Source organism: Chroicocephalus ridibundus, chromosome 14, assembly GCF_963924245.1.
Source record: "Chroicocephalus ridibundus chromosome 14, bChrRid1.1, whole genome shotgun sequence".
NCBI lineage: Eukaryota > Metazoa > Chordata > Aves > Charadriiformes > Laridae > Chroicocephalus > Chroicocephalus ridibundus.
Window position 1 is genome coordinate 12563315 of NC_086297.1, and position 23545 is coordinate 12586859.

Consider the following 23545-nt stretch of genomic DNA (forward strand, 5'->3'; position numbering starts at 1 on the left):
ACGTGACTCACGGCACTGCACTCTGGATGTCCTGCGTAGCCCTGACCTGGCAGTGAAATGAACGGTGAGCTGGGGCAGTGCTTGGAGGCTGCCAGTCCTTGCAGCGGGACTTCAGCAAGCGACTTTTAAACTGATTTGACTTCCTTAAAATCCAGAAACTCCTTTGCCAGTTCAGGAAGGGGCAGTGGTGTTGCCTTGTCCTGCCATACTGAGCCCTATAACTATCGCAAGAAGATGCGTAGATGCTTCAAAACTGCTTGTCGATAAGAAAAGCAACTGTTTTGCTACTGTTTTCTTTTAGAACAGGTCTTCCCCCTTAGAATCTTTCCCAGACGGATGCTTGACCTGTTGGTAGAAGGATCAGTGCTGTCAGAAGTGGGCTGCACGGGAGCACACGCTGCTCGCCGGGGAGTCAGGAGACCAGCTTCTGGTCCTGGTTGGTGCCTGTTTGCATTGTGACCTGCGAGTCGTCTCCTGCTCTGGTCGTTTTGCCTGTTTTCTAGATGGCAATCTGTTCAGCGGAGGAAATGCCTCTTAACTTCTGTGCAAGATTTGGGTTCAAGTTGCTCAGGGAAAAAACCTGGAGCTGGTTGAGCAGTCAGTCACTGATTTTTGCTAACCAAATTGTAGCCGAGATAAATTTGCCTGAAGACTACTTTCCTTTATTGAAAATAACGCTATAGCTTTACATGCAATGAATTTAAAAACCATGTAAAAAATTTAAAATGCTCAGGCTAGCTAAGCTTTTCCTATTTTAAATGTGCTTGAAGCTGCTTCAAAGCAGATTTGCTGCTCTAGGGAGAAGTGCTTTAACTCTAGATGCTGCATGAATTTACCAGGGACTGTCAGATATTCTTTGACCTGTCTCTGTGACAGAGTTTGGAAGGGAGGGATCCTCCAGTTGATGGATGGAATAACCTCATACCTCCGACTTGAGGCTATGGCTAAAGATGGTTTGTTTTCTTGGATGCGCTGTTTGATGTAGCCCGCGGCTTGAGCTGATGCAGCATCTCCATTCAGTCTCAAAAGGTGCTGTTTCTACTAATAGTGGAATTAACTGGCTGAAATAAAGGAGGTGAGATTACGGCCCAGCTGAAGTTGGCAGCAAAGATGCCATTGACCGAAGTAAGGCTAGGATCTCAGCCAGGGGTTTCAGTTGTTTAATTTATGGTAACATATTAATTGAGTTGTATTAAAACAAGGTTTTGAAAAAGTTAATCTTTAGCTTTGTGATACCATCTCCATTCCATAAATATTGCATGGAGCGTTACTAAAAGTTTACCTTTTTTGGGCAGGTTGATGGAGGTAGAAGATTTTAATTTATTTTTATAATTCGTTTGTTTGCCCTCCTGGGAAAGAACTGAAGTATGCAGATGTCATCATTTCTATAAATGAAAAGGACTTTATCCTAAATCGTCTTAATTCTTTTATTGCATATGGCAGCAGAGCTACCTAACACGATCCTGCAGGAAATACTTGGCATACTTGGGAGCTCCAGGGAGAGGAGAACTAGGATGATAACATCCATTAGTGTTGCTTTTGAATGAGAACTCGCATAAAGACTTCCTCTAAAAAAAAAAAAAAAAAAAAAAAAAAAACAAAACAAAACCCACTATTAGATTTAAGGGCTTTTTAGCGAAAGGAATGTATTGCAAGCACTTGACCTTCCTGTGCCGTATGAAGCTTTAGCGGTGCGTACGCCAGAAAAGCCCGTTGATCAGGAGACTCTTCTAAAACCATGTGCTGCTGCTGCCCTTTTAGAAAGTCGACATCTGGACTGTGTTTATTGTACTATTTTCTTCTCGCTGCATGTGTCAGATTAGATTTTCCTCCTTTAAAATTTAATAAACTTTGTTTTTCTGTAATTTGACAGAAAAGATTATTTATCTAGTTTTAAAGGCCTAGCTAATAACGCGTTCCCAAGCTCTGACGACAATAAGAACAAATTGTATTGTTTTAAAATGCAAATATATATTTCGGTGTACTTCTTTTCTTTCTTCTCTTACCTGCTGGAATAGTTTAGCATTAAGCATATTTTAATACACATCTAGAAACAGGCAGGACCGCTTCCATTATTGCTTATAGTCATGAATCATGTTATGTAAACACTGCAGTAAAGGGGAAACTAGAAATAAAGACTAATTGGGAAGCAAGAATTGACATCCGAGGTCTTTTTTTTTTTTTTTTTTCTGAGTATCAATCTTTACATTTGTCTTGTACGTGGTGACTCCGGGCCAGGTCGAAATGGGATTTTTTTCATTAAAAGTGCGTTGTTCCACTTGTAGCGGTCCCAAAGTACACCCAGTTTCTGTGTTGCATATTGATGGTATCTTGGCAAAAAGGAAACCCGGTTATCCATTAGCTAATTCTCAGAGTAATCCTCTTTGTAACCAGCTCTTCAGGTAATACCTTCCCAGGTTTTCCATGCAGCGAGCAAAGCTACCATAGGCAACGTGTTTCAAGGGAACTGCCGTCTCGGTCTCCGGAAAGTTTGGAGTAACTGAGTCCAGTGATTTCTAATCTTTCATATTCTGTATTATTTTCCAAAGTTGTTAGTCCTCTTCTGAGGAAAAATAGAATAAAACTGCTTTGTTGATGTAGTTCTGAGGAGCAGATGCCATCAATAAACTGGGGTGCCCTGGTTAATGCTCTAACATTGCAGGCTGCAATTTGAGGCTGGGGTGAATATCCCAGAGCTTCTCTGCGGAATCCTTCTCTTCAGTGTTTTCAGGTGAAGGTTTTTCTCCTGCAAAACCCAGGGGTTGATGTGGTCTGTCAGGTCAGATGCTGGGAGGGCTGGAGCCCCTCTGCTGGGAGGACAGGCTGAGAGAACTGGGGGGGTTCAGCCTGGAGAAGGCTCCGGGGAGACCTTCCAGCCCCTTCCAGTCCCTGAAGGGGTTTTACAGGAGAGATGGGGAGGGACTCTGGATCAGGGAGTGTAATGATAGGACACGGGGTAACGTTTTCAAACTGAAAGAGGGTAGATTTAGATTGGATGTTAGGAAGAAATTCTTTGCTGTGAGGCTGGTGAGCCCCTGGCCCAGGTTGCCCAGAGAAGCTGTGGCTGCCCCATCCCTGGAGGGGTTCAAGGCCAGGTTGGACGGGGCTTGGAGCAACCTGGGCTGGTGGGAGGTGTCTCTGCCCAGGGCAGGGGTGGCACTGGATGGGCTTTAAGGTCCCTTCCCACCCAAACCATTCTATGGGCTGTTTCCCCCTGAGGCTCGTCCCCAGCTCTTGGACTTACTTGTGGAGTTTTGCTGCGCTGCCATGAGGGGGTTTCTCTGTCCCTGTCACTCGCGGCTGGGGGATGCTCACGCTGCCAGAGCTCCCCCCTGCTAAGTGCCATTGTCCTGCAGGGTCTCCATAACTTAAGAGAATTGGGAGGTAAAAAGAAATGAGGTTTAGAGTCCATTCTCTCTGAAAATCTGGGGTAATATCATTTCTGCAAATGCCAAGTTAGAATTTCAAGCGTGATGTTGTCTCGTTTTTGCAGATGAGAAGTGTAACGTGAGGGTAGGGATGCTTCTAAGCTCACTGTCTGATCTAGAAGTGCAGGTCTGAAGGCACTAAATACTGAAGTAAATGCAGACTGGCTACAAAACTGGGCTGTTGCAGTGTGGTGGAGAAAGGCATTTATGAAGACTGCAAAAGAATGTGCTGAAACCCCCCCTGGAAAATTAACGTTTCCGTTATAAATGCCTTAGCTGAGAATCATGCAAGCACACAAAATGTGTATTTGTCGTTCTTACGAAGTAGTTGGCTTCCAAACTTTTAATTTCAGAACAATTGTTGAATGACACCAGTAATTTCACTCTTCCCATGCAAATGCCCATAACAGAATCCTTTTCAGTCTCATACACTCCAGAGTCGGTAGCGGCGGGCGCTGGCTCGCCTGAAACGGGCTCTTTCTGCGGTAGTTTACTGCCATTGAGTCGGGGCTGGGTGAGCCTTGGTAATCCCTTTGGTGTGTGGATTTATACAGAGACCAGACCTAGGTTTTAAAAAAAAAAAAAAAAAAAAAAAAAAAAAAGGCAGCTGTCGTAAGCTCAGTTGTGATCGCTGTGATGTGAACTGGGTCGCGTTTCCTGCCTGGAATATCACAGATGTGAACCTCGCAGTAAATTCTGTCTAAACACGTTCTGCTTTAAATCTGCCTCCGTCTTAAAAATGAAACGTGTCTTTACTATCTCTATTGATCTGTGTGCCACTCTACGCGAATAAATTCATCTCTTAATGAATTCATGTAGCCCTGTGGCCATAAATACGTCTTCAACCTAGCTGAGAGCCTGAGCTGAGTAGTGCACACAGTCTCTGGGTTTAAAATGTGTTTTGCTGTACTTTGAAACTGGCTTCTAAAGATGCTGAATGTTTCTATCAGCTTGGTAATTCTCATAACCAGCTCCTGGAATATAAAATATATGACAAGTATGCTAAACATAAAAGCGTATGTGTGTGTATATATATATAATGATTTAAAAAAATTAATATATATGTATCTGCACTCTGATAAATTCCGTCTCTGGCCTTGCGATCAAGGCAAAGGACACGTCTGTTCCTTGGTACTTAAGGTAACAAAGGAATTCAGGCATGTAGTCCAAAGCTTTTAATCAAACTAATGTTACGCGTTGTATCAACATCTTAATGCTAAAGACATCTGTAGGCTGAAGAAAGTATTTTAAACAAATACCTTGTGGTTCCCTGCCGGGTCAGTGCTTTTGGTTTTAGACAGTTTGTGAAGGTCCGTTGCGTAGTCGAAGCCATAAATGGGCTGAAAAGAGGTTGCTGTGAACAAAGGATTGATGAATTGTTGCAAATTAATTTTGAGGAAAATGTCTGAACTGTTTTGCAGAGGTGAATCTGGTGCCGGGAAGACTGAAAACACTAAGAAGGTTATTCAGTACCTTGCGCATGTTGCTTCCTCCCATAAAGGAAGAAAGGACCATAATATTCCTGTAAGTTGGGATATTTTCTCATTTGTTTCTTGTTCTTTTTGAAAACTACCATCTTCGCGTTAAAAAACCACAACTCTTTTAATTAAAGATAAGCTGTAATGTATCCACATAATTTTGCCTCAACCATTATTTTCTCTTTAGTAGTGGCTGAAATGAGCAGTTACATCAGATTTTCCAGTTAAAGTTAGCTGTTTAATTTCTGTTGTGAAATTAAATGCTTTATGCCAACAGTGTAACTAGAAACAGTATCAAAGCTTTCTGATGCAGTAAACCCCAGTTTAAAAAAAAAATAAAAAAAAAATTAATTAACTTGGGCAGTTCTTTGTGAATTTAGTTCCCAGGAGATGCAGTTTTCAGGACTCTATTTGTGAACAAGCTTTCTGTTCTTCCAAAAATTAACTTGTAGATGGGGAAAAATCATCAAGCTTAATAACTGCTGCGGACTTGCGATATCTAGAAGTCAGCAGCTAATAAAAAGCTCAGATTTTATTACCTTACAAATAAGAGCATATGCACTTCCATGTCAGAGAATCTTGAGTTTTTGTTAACTTGTCACTGATTTACATAAAATTTCAATTTTACTGCCAGCCTTCAAAATTTGCACGGATTTTTTAGCAGCTCTTTGCTTTAAGAAATGTGAATGGGTTTGAATATCGTTACTGTGAGCACTTGGAGCTCTTTGTAACGAGGAATTAATTCAATTTGGTACAAGGCAGTGGCTTTCCGTGATCAATCCCGGCGTTCGCCTGCTCTTCTCCAGCCGTACCGCGGGCGGCTCCGCTTGGAAGCTTTGAACGATATCATCCGGCTTAGCAGCAACAATTTCTGTAATTTCTAGTGCACGGCAATTAACGTTAAGACATTCTTGAATGTGTCAAGACTCAAACTCCTGGAAAAACAGGAGACGATTTTTGACCCATCTGTGAAGGGAAAAATAAAGGCAAGGCTTTGAACTGGGAGAGAAGGACAGGTTGCTCTGCAGGGAGACTTGGAGAATTCTAGTCGAGGCTATGGGGAAACCCGAATCTTTGCTTTAATCAAAAGCAAATAACGTGGCTGTGCATTGATAATTACTCAAACTGTTGCTGGTTTATCGCATCGGAAAGATCACAATTTCTTTTTCTAAGTATTTATCGTGCAGTCTGAGTGTGCTGCAGGTTGTGTCCACATCAGTTACCGTTAAAAGGAAGTTTCTCCTGGTCGGAGCGGCAGCTTATTAGGTGTGTGTTTGTGGCACACTGTCTTGGGTGTTGGGAGAATACGTGCCTCCAGGGAACGTTGTTTAGAATGCCATCCATCAGAATTGGTTTTCTTTGTAGGCTTTGATTTATGAATATTCTTGGCTTTACCGCTGTGCAGCCTTGAACAAAACCAGCACTTTTTTCCATTTCTACAGGAGTAAAAAAGCCTACAGCTATTGGAGAAGGGAATTATGCAGAGAAGGGAATTGTGCGGGGTTTGTACCAAATGCTTATGAATATACTATTGACCACTTGGAATACTTCAGGTTGAAAGAGCCTTCTGGAAGCCTGTGGTCCAGCCCCCTTTCATTCGTGCCTTCTTTCAAAGTCAGATTACGTTGCTCAAGACCTTGTTGAGTTAAGTTTTGAAATTCTCGAGGGAGGGATATTACGCAAACTTTCCGCAAACCTGTTCCAGTGCTTAACCACTTGAAGACCTCTTTTTTTATTGTTTAAAAAGCGCTCTGTGTTTATTTGGCCTTTCTCATGCCGCATTTCCGTGAGCGCTTTGTGGCAGTGCCTCTGCTGAGGAAGCTCCAGAAAGGAGCTCCCGTCATCGTAACAATTCCCGTGGCCGCTGGCTGGGCTTGGGAACTGGTGCTGGTGTTCTTAAAAAGACTATCTGGCTTTAACTGAAACAAATTTTCTTCGTTGTGTTTATTGCATGGCTGGTATGAAGGGACGGCACAGAACAGAAAGGGTAGAGTGGGGGTGGAAAAGGTCAGTGAAGGGAAGGACGAGTTGCCCTTTTTAATGCAGCGTTAGCTAATTCAATTGGAATCGCTGATTGAGCTGCAACGGGATGGTGGTGTTCATCTCAAAAGAGTTTAAGATGGTTGTTGTAACGATCTGCTTCGTGAACCATTGATAACTGAGACTGTGGAAAACCATTTTTTTTCTTTGTACAACATAATTTAAACACAACAAAAAGAACAGAGCAGTGTCCTGAGTGAAAGTTCAATGCTTTGATCGTGCACTTCATTCACTACAGAGCCACAGTAAGCACTGAATTAAGCAAACGTTTATGAAAAATGTAACCAAAACAGTTTTGAAAACACAAATGTGTCTTCCTTTTCCGTAACAATTCATTCTTATTTATATATTGCAAACCAAGAATATCTTAACTTACACACCTAACACTCAAAAGTTAGGAAGTGTCAGAGTTGGGGTTATAGAGGCAACCCTGATTTGTTGCCGATCCCATATTTGTTAGAAAACTGTGGAGGGCTGGTGGTGATCCATGGTACCCATCTGTACAACCGTCACATTCTCCTGCGCACGGAGAAGACGCTGAATAGGCATGTTAAATACACTGCTAGTCGTGGGTTTATTTTTATCCGTCCTGTTACAAATACGTGTTAGTGACATGCGTGTTACTGAGACGGTTCTGAATGCTCCATGCAGTATATTTTTTATGAAGCAACTTGTACGCTGATGAATGAATAATTATCTTCCCAACACTGTTCTGACGTCCAGAGTTAACTTTGTCTGTTTTGCCTGACGGTGCTGTAAAAGTATTTCAAACAAATGTCACCCCGTTTGACAGCTCAGGCCGTGGCCAAGCAGCGCTGATGTTCTGCTGCGTCACCACGTGCCTTCTCCAGCAGCACCGATTGTGAAATGCCCAGCTCAGGCGAGGAGCATCACGTAGGAGTTCTACCCACCCCTTGGACGTCCTCGTCATGTTTGGCATCCAGCTTCTTGTCCATGGCCGTTTTCTTTCCCAACAGCCCCCTTTCCTAACAGCTGGTGACTGTGCACCAGCAGAGGAGTCCTTGGCGTGTCCTCCTCAGACGGGGCTCCTGTGGGAAATGGAATCCATAACACGTTGTAACCACAGAGGGTGGAATTACAGCCCTGAACAGCCTTTATACCAGCACTTCCTAAATTTTGAGTGTTTGAATCTGTAGCCGCACTGTCTCATTTCCCGTTTAATCGCAAAGAATGTTAAAGGTATTGTCTTGGGCACTGCAGTAGGAAGCCTGGGTAGGTGCTGATGGTAAAAATGTCCAAGAGAAGCTTTAGTAATTGTGGGGCTTACCAGAGTTGGTGAGACTAAAGTAGTCCCTTAAATTAGGGATAGAGACTGGGCTTTCTAGAGCCAAGGAATGGAGGGGGGGGAGAAGTGCTTGGCAGTGAGTTATAACCTCTTCTAAAGCCTGAAGGTGGGATGAGAACGAGCCTGACTCCTTGGCTGTGGTGGCCTTGGTTGAGCATCAGAACTGACGCATGGACAGTCCTAGTTGGCCTGTAGCGTGGGAGAGAAGATGGAGGGTATCTGTTGTAAATAATGGAAAGCTTTAGCTTCACATCCAACAAATCTGAGCTCTAAAGCGTTTGCGGGCAGTGGGGTGGTAGTGTTGAGAGCTTTGCCGGTAAATCTGAATATTTTGCCAGCACCAAGTATATCGTGTTTATTCGGTTGCGAACTGTGCCATGCATGGGCCAGCTTTACAAAGGCAACCATTGTGCTTGAGCTCGGGTGGCTCAGACCAAAGGAGACCCACGCTGGTGTCTGTTGGCCTGGTCAGCTGTCCCATGCTCCTAGGCCACGCGCAGGAGCCCCTCTCATCTTCACTCCCAATTATTCTCTTGTAGGCTCGGGAGGTGTGGAGGAAAGGATATTTAGAATAAAAGGCGAAGAAGAGAGCAAGGACGGGTAACTGCTGAGCACGAGGAGGTGGCTGATATGTCTAGAGAGGGTTTTGGATGGATTAAGCAAGGAGGGTAGGGAGGAGATTTCCAAACTGCTTAGCTTGGGCTCGTCACCCCCATATGTACTAAGTGAGATGGGGAAGAGAGAAGGTAATGAAATAGTGTTAATGCATGTGTTAGAGCTGCTTTAATGTGGTTTAGTGAGTCTTAATTCTGACTTTTGAGTTCTCTAGTCTACAAACAGTGCAAAATATAGAAATAATTAAAAAAAAAAATAAAATTCAGTTGCATCCATGGCTTTCCAAAAGAAGGAAAAGTGCTGTTTGTCACTTACTGCCCGGGGACTGCCGTGTCCTGCAGCCCGCGTGAGGCTGGGGGTGCCCTCAGCCGTTCCTGTTGACTGTGGACGTACCTGGACCCTATTCATGGTCAAATGCATGAAGTCCGGCAGTATGTTAAGTTCTATAAATAACTGCATCCATCCACTTCCAGTCATCCTGCTGCCATGTACCTCTGGTTTAGAATTAGACTTAGACTAATTAGTCTAATTAGACTTAGGCTTTTGTTCCCTTCCCCTCTCCCCAAAAGCCTTCCCACCCCAGACTCCCTCTATTGTCGCTAAAGCTCAGCTCTCACGGCGGTGCCATTTTAAGCTTCAGAAATAGAATCGTAGAATCATTTAGGTTGGAAAAAAACATTGAGATCATTGAGTCCAACCGTAACGTAATTACTGGTACTTTTAGGTTAATGATGGCTTTCAGTGACTGCATTTGCCTTTGTAGCTGAAATACTAAATTGCTTAATCTGTTTTATTAATTTCAAAAGAAACATAATTGGTTTTGAAGGTCTTGGCTCGCTGAGATTGAAGCTCCCCTTAGTGAGGATTTCCCAGAGGAGCTTTAACTGCCCTAATTTGAACACAGAAGTTAAACGTGTGTCTGATTTGTGCTCAGTTCTGTTTCGAAGCGAGGACAGAAATGGACACCCCAAGAGAGCAATTCAGCTTGGCTGAAGACAAGCAAACGGAACGCCTCCTCATTTCCTAGGTGTGCCTATTATCCAGCGGTTACCGGAGGAGCGGTAGTTTCACACTGAAACATCTCACCTTTTTTTAGATGCCGGAGTTGTTTTCTGAGCAGGTGTGACGCCGCTTTCAGTGATTTTCAGTGATTCACATCACTGAGCTGCGTAAACCAAACCTTTGCCAGCTGCTTTACAGACCTCTCTCAAAATCTGATATTCTGCGCTAAACCAGTGCTCATTGTTTAAAATAATAGACATAAACGGCGGAAGTGCGCATCTGGCTTGGCATGAAAATTTTTGGGGGGGGGGGCGGATTGTGTTTCACCACAGTGCTTCCCCCCCCCCCGAGGCGCTCTGATGTGAAACTCAAAATTATCGAACTTGCAAACTGAGCCAGGGAAATAATAATGGAATTGACAATTTCTGCATAAACTGTGCAAATGTGGATTTTGAGCGGGTTTTAGTTTTACTTTATTACATTCCTGTGCCCTTTACCCTTCTTCCTGGCAAAATTTCAGGGTCTTCCAGTTTCTTAAGATTTTGCTGCTTCTCACGTGGATGGTCATTCTTGAAGGAAAGAAACAAAGCTTTTGTGTTGATTGTAACTTTGCGTTTCTTAAACGCTTGAAGTATAGTGCAAAACCAAACCCCCAGCCGCCTTAACTAGTGCTTTCCTCTTGGTTCTTTCATAACCTTTCTGATTTTAGAAGACTAATTATCACCTTATCTGTAGAAGACCACCTTGCAGTGACTGAGGCTGTAGAGAAAATTCCTTGGTGCTGTGGGTTTATTTTTTGTTGCTGTTTGGCAGAACTGAGGAAAGAAGTGCCCAGCTAATTAAACTGTTGCCCTTTTTCTGTGCTGCTCAAGGTCCATCTGTCATCTCGTGTTTTATTTGGAATTAATCCTTTGCGCAAATACAGGTTTTGGTATTTTTTTTCCCCGTGCAATGACAAACGAATAACTTCTCTTCTAAAATTAATTTGAACCGTTTCTCTGAAGTGAGTATATAGTTAAACTAAACCTACTGACATTAATAATTTGGGATGTGACTTGCAGCTGGAATGCTTGCTAACATATGCGTTTGTTTGTTTGCAATGGACAGCCCGAATCACCTAAACCCGTCAAGCATCAGGCAAGTGTTTTTCTTTCTGCTTTTAAAGTTATGTAGGCAAACTGATATATATTCTTCTATTTTCTGTCAATTTGTATTTATAACATGTGGGAAATCTTGTAGAGGTATACAAACTTGTAAACTTTGGAAATATTTAACTGGCTTTGAGGGAGTGGACTGGTGACCAGCTTACAAGTTCCTCAGCATTGCAGAGCACTTCTCATCGCATTCGAGGCGTCGCTCTGTCCTGTGTCCTCACAGGGTCACCCTCTCTCCAGCTGCCCTTCTCCAGTAGACTGTGCGTAGGCTTGGGTAGCGTGCTGCTGAGAGAGTGCAGAACACCTTTTTAAATATTAAGCAAAGTACTAAATAAGAGAGATTAATGGAAGCTACAGAATTCTTTTGATTAACCTACTGTGTTGTCTGAATATGTTTATAGCTTCTCAGGTAACATGATGACTTTAATCTCAAGGGTAAAAAGCTTGGCATAACCAACCATCTTCTGAAATCAAGTGTTTCCCCTGATTTCCAGGATAAGTGGTGTGAGCGACGTGGTATCTGTTCAGTGTTGCTGCCCAAAATAATGTTTGAGCTACGGCTGCTCCTATTCCCCAGGTTGGCTGGAGCTGCTGTGCAGGTCATAGAATCACAGAATGGTTTGGGTTGGAAGAGACCTTAAAGCCCATCCAGTGCCACCCCCTGCCCTGGGCAGGGACACCTCCCACCAGCCCAGGTTGCTCCAAGCCCCGTCCAACCTGGCCTTGAACCCCTCCAGGGATGGGGCCGCCACAGCTTCTCTGGGCAACCTGGGCCAGGGGCTCACCGCCCTCGCAGTGATAAATTTCTTTCCAATATCTCATCTAAATCTCCCCTCTTTCAGTTTGAAACCATTCCCCCTTGTCCTATGGCTCCCCTCCCTGATCCAGAGCCCCTCCCCAGCTTTCCTGGAGCCCCTTTAGGGACTGGAAGGGGCTCCAAGGTCTCCCTGGAGCCTTCTCTTCTCCAGGCTGAACCCCCCCAGCTCTCTCAGCCTGTCCTCCCAGCAGAGGGGCTCCAGCCCTCCCAGCATCTCTGCGGCCTCCTCTGGCCCCCCTCCAACAGGTCCATGTCCTTCCTGTGCTGAGGGCTCCAGAGCTGGAGGCAGTGCTCCAGGTGGGCTCTCCCCGGAGCGGAGCAGAGGGGCAGAATCATCTCCCTTGACATAACGCTGCCTGTTTGCTGCTTCCCTCACCCCTCCCTTCCCGGGGCAGCAGCAGTCGGGCAGCTCTAGCCCACCCTCTTGTGCGAGAGCAGGAGTCGCAGAGCTCCCGGTGCTGGGGAACCTGCTCGGCAAGGGGCAGAAAGAGGAGGGTTTGGTGGAAGTTGAGGGTAAGACTTTGGAAAGAGATAAAACAATTGCTGCCAGGTGTCATGCAAGGTAAATGCTCCACTCTCTAACCTGAGATGGTAAGTGATGCCTTTTTGTCATGGACACGAGCTTTTAAATAAAGAAAAAGCTTTGCAACAGCTCCGTGTGGTGTAACCAAGGCTTGGTAACTGAAGAAGCAACCATGGGGTCAGTTTAGCTGGTTGTATTCTTCCCCTTACGTTTTTCTGAAAGCTGACTGTAGAGCGACTTAAACTGTAGCGGAAAGGAAAATAATAAAAGAAACTTCAAGTTGGGTCTGGTATATTGGAAGCAAAAAGGAATCACCGGGACAGCTGTGATGCCTTTGCTGGTGTGTGGTAACTTGTTAAACCTCTGTAACCCAATCGTGCGTCTGAGCCCATGGTCTCATTTTCAGAAGTTACAGACATTCTTAGTATTTAACCTAATCCTCCTTCCTTGCAAACCTCAAGCCCGTTCTAAGGGTTTTTTTACTAAAATATTTCTCTGTTCCAAAAATAGAGGGAGCAGTGTTTAGTTTAACCCTCCTTTTGCTTAGAGTTACCGTGTCAGGGTTGAAATAAACCATTTGTTGGCAAACATTTTAAATGTATCAGTGGACACATGCTAATCCAGAAGTGTTGATACAGCGTAAGCCATAACCATTAACATTTCTGTTTCAATGTCATTTTGAACTACAGAGTGGATCCCTGTTGTATGTGAGTAGCATGTAGTTTTCCCTGCCTCACCCAGGCCTCACGACCAACCGAAGCACTGGGATGCTGGTTTTTCTGAAACTGAGACAATAACCCCTCCTTATCTTCATGTTGCCCTGCATGACGTATTGCATGACTTCACTTTTCCCACCATACTGCCATACTGCTTTTTCCAACTCCTGTTTAGATGGCTACGCCGGAGATACGCCCATAGGCCAAATTTACGCTCTTGCCAAAACACTGAACGCTTCTGAAGAAGAGGATTGGTTTTTGGCTGCAAAGCAGTCCATCTAAAAATGAAAACTACTAAATTGGAAGCCGTTTAACGCAGGGTGAGAGGTTGGCCATTCCTCAGCGATGGCGACGAAGTCTTCTTGCGAGCGCAAACCCCGGGGGCCGGCCGGGCTGCCATTGCTCTGCTCCCACGGGTCTCACCCACGTTTCACCCAACGAGCCACTGAGAACTTTTTGCTTTCAGTTGGCGAATTCGAGTAAGATTTTACGATGGGTTGCAGAAGTTCCTCTGCACGAACCCAAATTAAGGTTGTGGGACACAGAGGCACGTTAAAGCACGGCCAGAGCACGTCTGCAGCAAGATGCTTCAAGTGGCACGGTGATGTTCTGGGGGGGGGGGGGAGGCACATTTTTGAAGTCAGTGTGCTTTTCTTTTCCAGAATAGCTAGGATTCGAAACGTAAGCTGTGACGCGCTTGCTGCGTTTATTATACGTAAAGTGGTTTGTTTCAAGCTGGGTAGAGCACGGTAAGCGAGCTTCTCGCTTTTATACTTGGTGGCTACGCAGGAGCTGCCAGCGTGGCTGGGAGAGGGGAAGGGGAGGAATGGTGGGAGCAAACGCTTTCCCGCTCTCTGATGCCTTTACGTGGGAAGCTTTTAGAATATAAATCACAGACGTGCATATAGTGGTTACAACAGGGATCACATTTTTCTCCAGTTGTGGATTTTTTTCTGTCATTTTAAAAGTGCTCCTGAGAACTGTAACGTGTCAGACCTATCGTATAGCGCGTAGGTGCCGTGGCCCGAGCAGTGCGTAGGGTGCTCTGGGCTAAGACTCGCATCTAGTCCTCCTTCAGCTACTTGAGAATTCAGAGAATATGTAGTCCCAAAGGGAATATATTTGGAAGTAAACAAGTTTTGAGCAGATAACTTGAGGTCACATTAAAGAACGAGCAGCTGTTAGTTTCCAGAAGGACTTGAAATATGTTTCAATATACAAATAAAAGTCTCTTTTAGGTGTTAACTAATGAATTTAAAAAAATTCAGTATAGGAACTGACCTCACGTGGAAGCCTCAAGAGACTTACGTTTCCCGTTCTTTGATGCTCAGTCTGGGGCCTTTATTCATCTACGCTATAAATAATTGGAAAAAGCAGGTTTATGAACTACATTCCAGACAGCTTCATTTTTTTATTTTTTTTATTTTTTTTTTTAAACCATCCTTCAGAGCAGGAAGACAATGTCATATTTTCCTATGTCCATACGTACCTCCTGGGCTCATGGAAGCAGCACAGACTGTTTTTGTTACCAGACCTCCTCACGGACAGCCATTCTAAAAGCTGTTGTGCAATTTCCTTAAGATAAGTACTTTGATTTCTACAGCCATTGGCTTGAACTTAAAGAAATGTTTTTTTTAAAAAAAAAAAAAAAGCATTAAACATACTGAGCAACGTTGGCTGAATTGAGCAATTTGAAAATGGTCTTTGTATTTGGTGTGGCTCGGTTCCCGTTGTGCCATTCTGGGTGTTTCTCAGGTGCAGTCGGGTCAGATGGTGCAAGGATACGAATGGCTGGCTGACTGAAAATTCCGATTTCGCTGGTTTGAGAGTCAGTTTGAAAACAGGTATCCCAAAGCAGCCGTATTGTCAAATCGCTAAACAGGAAGCTTAACTTAAAACGGTTGAATTAGATTTTTCCACTTAAGTACTCAAAGTCTGTGCCTAATTTCATTAGCCCTCCATGTGAATTTTCTTTTCCGTGTTCAATGATTTGCAACATCTGTTAAGTCCTATTTGGTCACTGCTCTGTTTGTGTGTGTATGTGTGCCTGTTTAAATAAAACAAAACAACAAAAAAAACCCCAAACAAAACAAAAAAACCCTAAAAACTAAAAACCAACCAACCAAAACACGTTCTTCACTGGCTGGAGGAGACTTATCAGCGGATTTAGAAGTGAGGGGAAAATGATAAGCCCCTTCCGAAGGTGGTAGCGCTGCCACAACCTGGGTAACGTGCCTGCCAGGAGGCAGCAGAATGCAGGAACCTCGATGGCGTCGCGCTATGCTCATCTCTCTCTGTCCTTCTCTTTGTGTGGTTTTTAGGGGGAGCTGGAGCGTCAGCTTCTTCAGGCGAATCCCATTCTGGAATCCTTTGGGAATGCAAAGACGGTGAAAAATGACAACTCCTCCCGCTTTGTGAGTTACTCCTTTTCTCTGTAGAGTCTGTAAATCTGTTTATGGAGAAATTCCCTTTTTAGATATTTATCTAATTAGTATCGGAAGCTTTCTCTGTTCTTTCCTCCAGGCGTTCAGGTTCTATTACAATGCTTTTTGCATTGTTGGAGTCACCAAACACTCATCCTCACTGGCTCCTGGCAAAATTTGTGTTGATCTTATCCAGTTTCTAACTTCAACCGTCCTTGAATCCACAGGAGTGTTCACAGGAGTGTTGATATAACTGCCGTAGAGCTCTGCTGGGGCTCGCCTGCACAAATTACTGCTGAGCTACTGTAAAGTATGAAGGAGTATGGCATCAGCATGGAATCGGGCTAAATATGGCGCCTTCCTGTCAATAGCTATTGACTTTATCAATGGATTGGCTTATCAGATGGGGTTTTATGGATTTATTTATTTATTTGTATTATTTATTTTTTTTTAAAGCCCGAAACTTGCATATAAAAACTTCTCAAAAAGCCAGCGTGACTTTTTTCAAGGTGTGGGCACTTGTGTAGCTGGCCGATGTTGTTGTTGGGTCAGTGCCCTGTGTTTCACATCGTGTTTCAGGGGGAGATAACCGCTTCTGATGCATTCCATTGTTTTAAAAATAGAGGTGAAACTCGGGGTGAATAGCTATTTACCACTCCTTAAAACTTCCTTTCCTTTGAAGGGAGGAAATCAAAAGCGCCATCTCCTATTTCAGGGGAAAGATAGTTTTAATACAACTGTAAAACTGTATAGGAGGTATTAAATCTTTTTTTCTTGTGAGAACACGGCTAAAATTTACCGAACAAATGAAAGATTTCTTGGCCGCCTTGACGTGTCAACGGTTGCTTGAATTTATAACGTATGAACTCGGCTCCAGTGATAAGGACTCTGGAAAACTGTATGACTAAATCCCTCAGTCTTTTCAGTCAAGAAGGGAGAGCAGAACACTGTGGAAATTCAACTTTGATAATTTTATAGATGCATTATTTACAATTTTGCTTGAGGCATATATACGTTGGGTGTAAGATTTATGATATCAACGGGTTTCACTGCGCAATAATTCTACTTTGTACTAATTTAATGAAGATACTTTTTTTTTTTCTCCTAAAAGATGTTAGCATCTGGTTTGTATTACATCGAAGTCCGCGTTGCCATCAGGAACATAATCACTCAGATGGCTCCAGCTCTATTTTTGTAAAGGAGCAAGTATAATGCACTCCAGATGGTGTCGTCTCATGCAGAAAAAAAATAATCTTCAGTAACAAACCATTTTAAAACCTGACTTAAAAAAATACATATCCTCCCCCAAAGTGAGAAGTGCTGTCGTTCAGCCTGTCCAGGCTTGACAGCCTTCACCACGCGGCATGAAGATGCCAGCCTGGCCCTCCTTGTTGGTAACACCAGATAGGACTGAAATAAAGCTAATGTCTAATCGGTTTTTAAAATTCTTTTCTTCTACCAAAGGCGGTATTTTCTTATGTTTCAGGAAATAAAGTCTCTCCTTCGCAGTGGATGGGAGAGTGGGCTTATTGGGTTCACATTGCAGAACTAAATGCTTCCTTCTGATGTGGTTTTTACAAAGCCACGTACGTAGTTCTGTAATGACGGTGTAAGCAGAATTCAGCTGTTAGATGACCACCGCTGCAGTCGCTGACTGATTAATTAACGATTTCATAGCAAGATTTGCCAGTGCTAGCTAAAAGGATGTGTTAATATTTTGCTTTTTAGAAGATAAACTAGATAGTGACCCCTTTGGGGTCACAGTGATGACTGAAGCTGGAAGCGTGTGGGTCCCCTCTTCTGGTGCGTCACCTCGTTTAGCGGCCACATTTCCTCTCAATTATTTTTATTCATGGAATTGGTAACTTGACAGCAGAAATCAAATAACTTTTAAGAGTGAAAGAGTAAAATGGTTCTGAATTATATCAGAAAAAAACCACTGACTAGACCTTAGGTAATGCTTTATGTTTGTTTTCACATGTAACGTGGCAAATTCAAGCCATGTCATCCTGAAGGGGTCTGTGGTACCTCTTCTGGGGGAAGAAGTTGTCAGCTGCCGCTCTTGACATGCCAGTGCTGACACACGCGTGTTACATCGAGTTTATTGGCTGGAGTTCAGTAAAATGTCAGTTGCTTCTTTGTGACAGTTACAAATACAGCTTGCCGGAATTGTTACTGAGCAAAAAAGTATAAATGCTTCAGTTCCAAGCTGAGTGTAGAGCGTTGCGTTTCTTCACAGTCAGAAATCTGAGTTCAGCGCTGGTCCCTGACAGGACACGCTTTTGACAACAAGCCTGGTTCCTTGGCACGTCCTTCTCGTGCCACCGGCTTTCTGCCCAAACTCCGTCTGAGGCTGTGGGGAGTAACCATTGATGTTCCACCAGTTTTCTTAAAACTTGGAGAAATCACTCTGCGCTGAAGATGTACAACCGCAGGCACGGAGCCGTGGTTTGCTCTCGACGAGGTTGAGATCAGGCTGGTGGGTGGGTTATGGCTTCCTCTGGGCTCACCGGTGTGGCTGGGGGGAAGAGACTTGGTGGATCTCACGCACACAAATCTTTTTGATGTGAATGGGCTTTATCCGGGCAGGCGAGGAGAAGGGTGAGGTGTGCTGGTGAGAAGCTGCAATAGCTGAAATGATTGCAGTGACTTCTGCAAGGCTGCAGCGTGGCCACGTACCCCCCTCCCCGATACACACTTACTGGGGCGGGCTGTTGCTAGAGGACACATGTTCTACAAGCTTGTGGAGTAGGATATTTAATAAGACAATCAATAGTACAGTCCCTGAGCTGAATGGATCTGCCAGATGGGAATTCACCTTAACGTACTAATAGCGCTAATCAGTCAGGCTTGAGATAAATGAGGATCTAGATACTGATTATAAGAGTGCTTTCAGAAGGCCTCCACAAAGAATATTAGTAGGTGGCTTTGTGCAAATACCGTCTAAAGAAGCATTTAGATGTTAGCAAACGGCTCTGGTGCTCCCTGATCTCCAGACCCTGTTCCTACGTGGAGAGAGGACTTGCAGAAGTTGGTTGCAGTGAAAACGGAGAGCCCAGAGCAGTCACTGGCTATTCCCGCTGGTTTCTTCACGTGTTTGCAACCACGGGAATGTCGCACAGTTTCATGGGCACAAACTTGAAATACAGTAACGGTGCTGATAAAAGCGGTCCAAGTGCAAGCCGGAGCCTGGTGTCCTGTTGGGAATATTTGTAACCAAGTGACAAATCAGATGGGGCAACTGATGTGGCTTGAACTGGTATAATAGATCCACTTGCAACCGCTTTCTTTGCAAGAGCTGCTCTTCGTGTGGGAAGCGTGCGCTTTAGTTGGTCCTTCGTGGAGAAAGGTCCTGTGTGGAAGAAATGGGTATATTCGCTCTCTCTTAGTCCCGTCTTCACCAACAGCTAGCGAAGAGAGGCCGTGCAGACAGCAGCCATCCTGGCTTTGGAGATGGAAGTAGGAGCACACCGGGATCCAGGATTGCTGCCGATAAAGCAAACTTCTTGGTGCCTAAAGGCGCTATAGAAATACGCGCACTTAAAATCTAAGTGTTGCTCTCGGCCTTAGACATGTTGTGTCAATGGAAGAAATTGAGCTTCACTTTCCAGAAGTCTTTCATCAGTCTGGATTACAGACATATCGAGAATACGAGTTCTTTAATCATTAGGAAGTGTTTGTGCACAGCATAAGACATTCCACGGAGTACATTGAAGGGGAAAGATTTCGTTTGAACTTGTGTGAAACGCTTGTTACATGAATGCAAGAAGAATTACATTTTTATACAGACAGCATTGTTGTCTTAATGATAAAACTAGCAATTACAAAAAAATCTTTTTTTTTTTTTTGCAGGGCAAGTTCATTAGGATTAACTTTGATGTTACTGGTTACATTGTTGGGGCCAACATTGAGACGTGTATCCTACTTCATGCCACGTTACTGTCAAATCCAAGTTTCCCGATTTGTTTTGCTTTTAACCCGAGAATTCATTGGAATGCAGTGAAAGGTTACCACACTTCTACATGCCTTTGACAACATCCATCTCTTCCTTTGTTTCAAAATCGCGATCAGATATCAGAAAGTCAGCGTGCTTCCTCGTGCTCGGAAACCGGATACCCCAAAGTTGAGCGCTCTCAAGTCCGCTGGATTTTCAGACTGGCCTTAAACCCAGGGTTTGTTAAATAGACAAACCATTTAAAGTGGGCTTGCTCTATGAATGTTTTTAGGAAAAAACAAACAAAACCACCCCACCTTTCTCATGAGAAGCCGAGCTACTGTATTGTGCCAAAGTTTGCTTCGCTCTCGGCGGCGCTGCGGGAGCAGCTCTGCCTGGGGGAGGTGGATCCTTATCATAAAGTGATGGCGCTGGAAGCGCTGGGACACCTTCTCTTTTCTTAGGTCTTCTAGATACCAGCACAGATTCATTAACACGAGACCTACTAGCGATTAATACTGAAGCCTAATTCAGTTTTAGCTTTAAGGTTTATTTTTATTTATGATTGTGTTAAGAACAAGTGAAAATACTCGCAGTGAAAGCCTTTCTCTAAAGCTGTTTTCTTTGTGCTAAAATTAATGTGAATGTAACTTTTTTTTTTGTTTTTTTAGGATGTTTAGCCTGTTTTCTGGGGGAATAGCAGTAGGGTGGTCATAAAATTACGAAATCAGAAGTCTTGGTAAACAATATCATGTGAGTATTAAAGATAAACAGTGCTGCAGTTAAGCTTTCATTCTGTCGCTGTGAGTTAAACTGCTGAATTTTAAGTGCAGCGAATGTTTGGAAGTGTCACAAAATATAATTTCCCCATAAGGCTGGGAAAGATCTATAGTTATTCAAAATACGCTTTAATGATAAATGATTATTTTTTTTTTTTTTTATTCACGCAGCACAGGAATGAAGGCAGTTTTTGCTTTCAGATGAATTGTTTTGCCTGGAGCTTTGGCAAAACAGCAGGACCTAACTCTTAGGGAAATTTTTCTTCATGACAAGAACTCATCCTTGCTCGTAACCTGTGTCACTTCAAATCTCTGTCCCCCATTTGTTTTACGGTATGGAATAGGGAAAAAAAACAAACTTAAATAACATTACAGGGCAGTTTATTAGGCAGTATCTGCTGCCCAAATCCAGTTTGGAAGCTGTTGAAAGGCAGTGAAGGTTGTATGTAAAAATGCAGGGCTTGAGAGAAATGACAAACGCGTTTCAGATAAAACACTCCCGAGTTCAGCGGCTGCTGGGGTTTTGGTGCTACGAGTCCGCCGTGACCTTAGTAAAAGTGACTGAAAAGGAAAAGGACTGGCTGGCTCCTCGCTCACTTAGGCCTCGGCTGAGCCATTGCAGGCAACGGTCGGCTGCGTGTGGCAGGGACACGAGCCAACATCCAAGAGATGAGTTTGCTGGAATTAAACGTGCGCTTCTACCGGCCCGAATTTGAAATCTCTCATCTAAAGTTAGTGAAAGTTCAAATTGGCCCTAGTCCTGTCATTACTATTAAAGCTCTGCTTGTTCTTAAAGTAATTACATAGCCTGCTTGGAAAGTTTTGTTTGCACTGGATGTTTTTAGCCAAAAATTGCAGAAGATCCTTAACTGGTTATCATCAGACTTGTTGGAAAAGTCTCGCGCAGTTCGTCAGGCTAAAGACGAGCGGACATTTCATATCTTCTATCAACTGCTAGCTGGAGCAGGAGAACACCTGAAGTGTAAGTCAAGAGTCTCATTTTATGAGCTCCTTGTTTCTGCTGCCGCGTTTATTATTCTGGTGTTAAGACTGTCGAGTTTGAACTGTTCTTTGGTCTTGAAACAGTGCGTTTTAAAAGAAGAACGAAAAGCCAGGTGGCTCTGTTTTGAAATAAGCTCTGTGCTTTGTCAAGTTTGCTGTCAGGCAACTGTTGCATTTCAAGCAAAGGGCTCCTACGTGACAAAGTCCAGTTTGGCCAGTCTCTGGCTGGGAGTCGCTGGGTTGAAACCACGATGCTGATTAATAACAAACCCGGCCGGCAGCGACAGCCCGATCTGTTCTGGGCCGTGCCTTCAAACTGGGGAGAAAAGCAGCCATTTTACCAAAACATAATGAAACCCTGCGGCTTTCTTCAGCCACTGCAGTACTGTGTTGGTTATCTTCTACTCTTGGTTGGTTTTTTTCTTCCCCTTGGTAACTGTGAATTTCTGCTAGCTTGTGATAAGCGAAACTGCATGAAGGTACAGAGAACTGATCCACTCTTTCTGCTCCCGTGTTAGATAAACCTGTGTTTGGCGTCCTTGGGGTGGTTATCGCCAATACCTAACTCCATTTCTGCCTGTGTCTGTTATCTTTCGATAGAGATATTTCTTGTCTGATGTTCCAGATAGGGATTTGAGATGGTGGGAGCTAGATCTGAGTCAGGTAATGTTCTGTTTGCAGGCTTAATGCATTAAAGAGCTCATGTAGGTTGTTAGAGATAGAGATTCTGGGAATCTGGCTTCAGCTTTTAAGGTACGCTCACGTTTTTAGAGTTTCGGAAGCTGGTATAATGGCATGTAGCTGTGTTTGAGGAACTGATTTTGTAAAGCGCAGTTTGGGCGTTTAGCAAGAAGAGAGTACAGGTGGGTGTCAGTGCCACTTTTGAGCTTATTTTTTTCTCTCTCTTCCCCTTCTCCCAATACAGCTGACTTGCTGCTTGAAGGATTTAACAATTACAGATTTTTATCTAACGGCTACATCCCCATTCCTGGGCAACAAGACAAGGATAACTTTCAGGAGACCATGGAAGCCATGCATATCATGGGGTTTTCGCACGATGAGATCTTGTGTAAGTTACTGAGTGTAACTTGTAACCTTGTGTGCGTTGCTGAGCCTTTTGGATTTTTAAAGTGTACTCTTTTCTCTTGCGTGCGCACACACACTTGCCAATTTAACGTCACCACGTTTAACATTGCTTCGGTGTCTCGACAGCCTGCAGCAAATGTTTGCTTAACATGAGCTAGGGCTGAATTAAAGCCATTTGCCTAAAAAGTGCAGTACAAACTTTATTTCCTTTCTGAACTCTGAATACTTGGAATTTTGAAGAAAAGTAACACAAGGAATGTAAGAGAAAAATTTGTTAAGCTGCGCCCTCTTCAATGAAACTGTTGCATATGTCTTTTGTTAACACAGCAATGCTGAAAGTGGTGTCTTCAGTGCTCCAATTTGGAAATATTTCCTTTAAGAAGGAGAGAAATACTGATCAAGCTTCTATGCCAGAGAACACTGGTAAGTCGATCACGTTTGTGTGGATTCCTTTAACTCGAGCTGTAGTTTTCTTCCTGCCGTTTGTTCGGTGCAGATCTTGAAAAGTCCAGAGCAGTCTTCTGAGCTTCCTCAATAGCGTTCTGGGCCAAAAAGGGGCCAGGACCGTTGTGGTAGTAGCCAACGGGCAATTGTTGAAACTCTCCTCTTCCATTCTCGTAACACAGACAAATCTAAGTATCCATCACCAGGATTTATGCTGTTTGCATTGCTTCTAAACTTTGAATGAGTATTTCAGTTGTAGTCTTGTTTATTGCTATCTACGAAGACTTAAGCACTAGGAAAAAGCACGTGCTTAAATCAGTTTGTGTTCTTTGGTTCTTGAGGGCAGTTTTCTTGCCAATGAGAGGAGCCTGGAGGCCAAGCACAACTTCCATAGTGAAATGGCTGAACACAAGAATGCTGGTTTTAGAAAAAGCTGATTTCTGAAGTGGCATGGTAGTGTGACTATGATTGAATTGACCAGCAACGCAATCAGTATTTTTGAGGAGCGTATTTCCTCACCAAAAAAGAGAGTGGCTGAAGCAGATACCAGGTTGTTGATTTAGTACTTCAATACTGGCCTCTTAAAGGCTCTGGTGGAGAGTCAGCTTTGAGAACTGACTTCAGAGGAAAGAGCAGCAAGAACCATCGTTCACGGGACCTGCTGCACGTGCACCACTCGCATTCTTGTCTGTGGCTCCTTTGGTAATTGTCCTAAATCGCTGTGCGTGTCGGCTGCTTGCCATGCCCAAAATGTTTGTCGCTTCTCAGGGCGGTGGCCTGCTGCCCCAAGTGCTCCAG

The 23545-nt window shown here is 43.8% G+C and overlaps 1 protein-coding gene across 4 annotated transcripts in view; it reads left to right on the forward strand.

The window, feature by feature from the left end:
- The window catches only part of MYH10 (myosin heavy chain 10), a 110334-nt gene that overhangs the window by 47915 nt on the left and 38874 nt on the right, over nucleotides 1-23545 (forward strand). For 2 of the 4 annotated variants that reach the window (XM_063352553.1, XM_063352555.1), the window contains exons 5-11: nucleotides 4850-4952; nucleotides 10977-11006; nucleotides 15401-15493; nucleotides 19355-19418; nucleotides 21099-21197; nucleotides 22143-22286; nucleotides 22631-22726. In XM_063352553.1, coding sequence (XP_063208623.1) covers nucleotides 4850-4952; nucleotides 10977-11006; nucleotides 15401-15493; nucleotides 19355-19418; nucleotides 21099-21197; nucleotides 22143-22286; nucleotides 22631-22726 — 629 coding nt within the window. The remainder of the gene's footprint in view (nucleotides 1-4849; nucleotides 4953-10976; nucleotides 11007-15400; nucleotides 15494-19354; nucleotides 19419-21098; nucleotides 21198-22142; nucleotides 22287-22630; nucleotides 22727-23545) is intronic. The other 2 variants (XM_063352554.1, XM_063352556.1) reach the window with 1 other exon arrangement.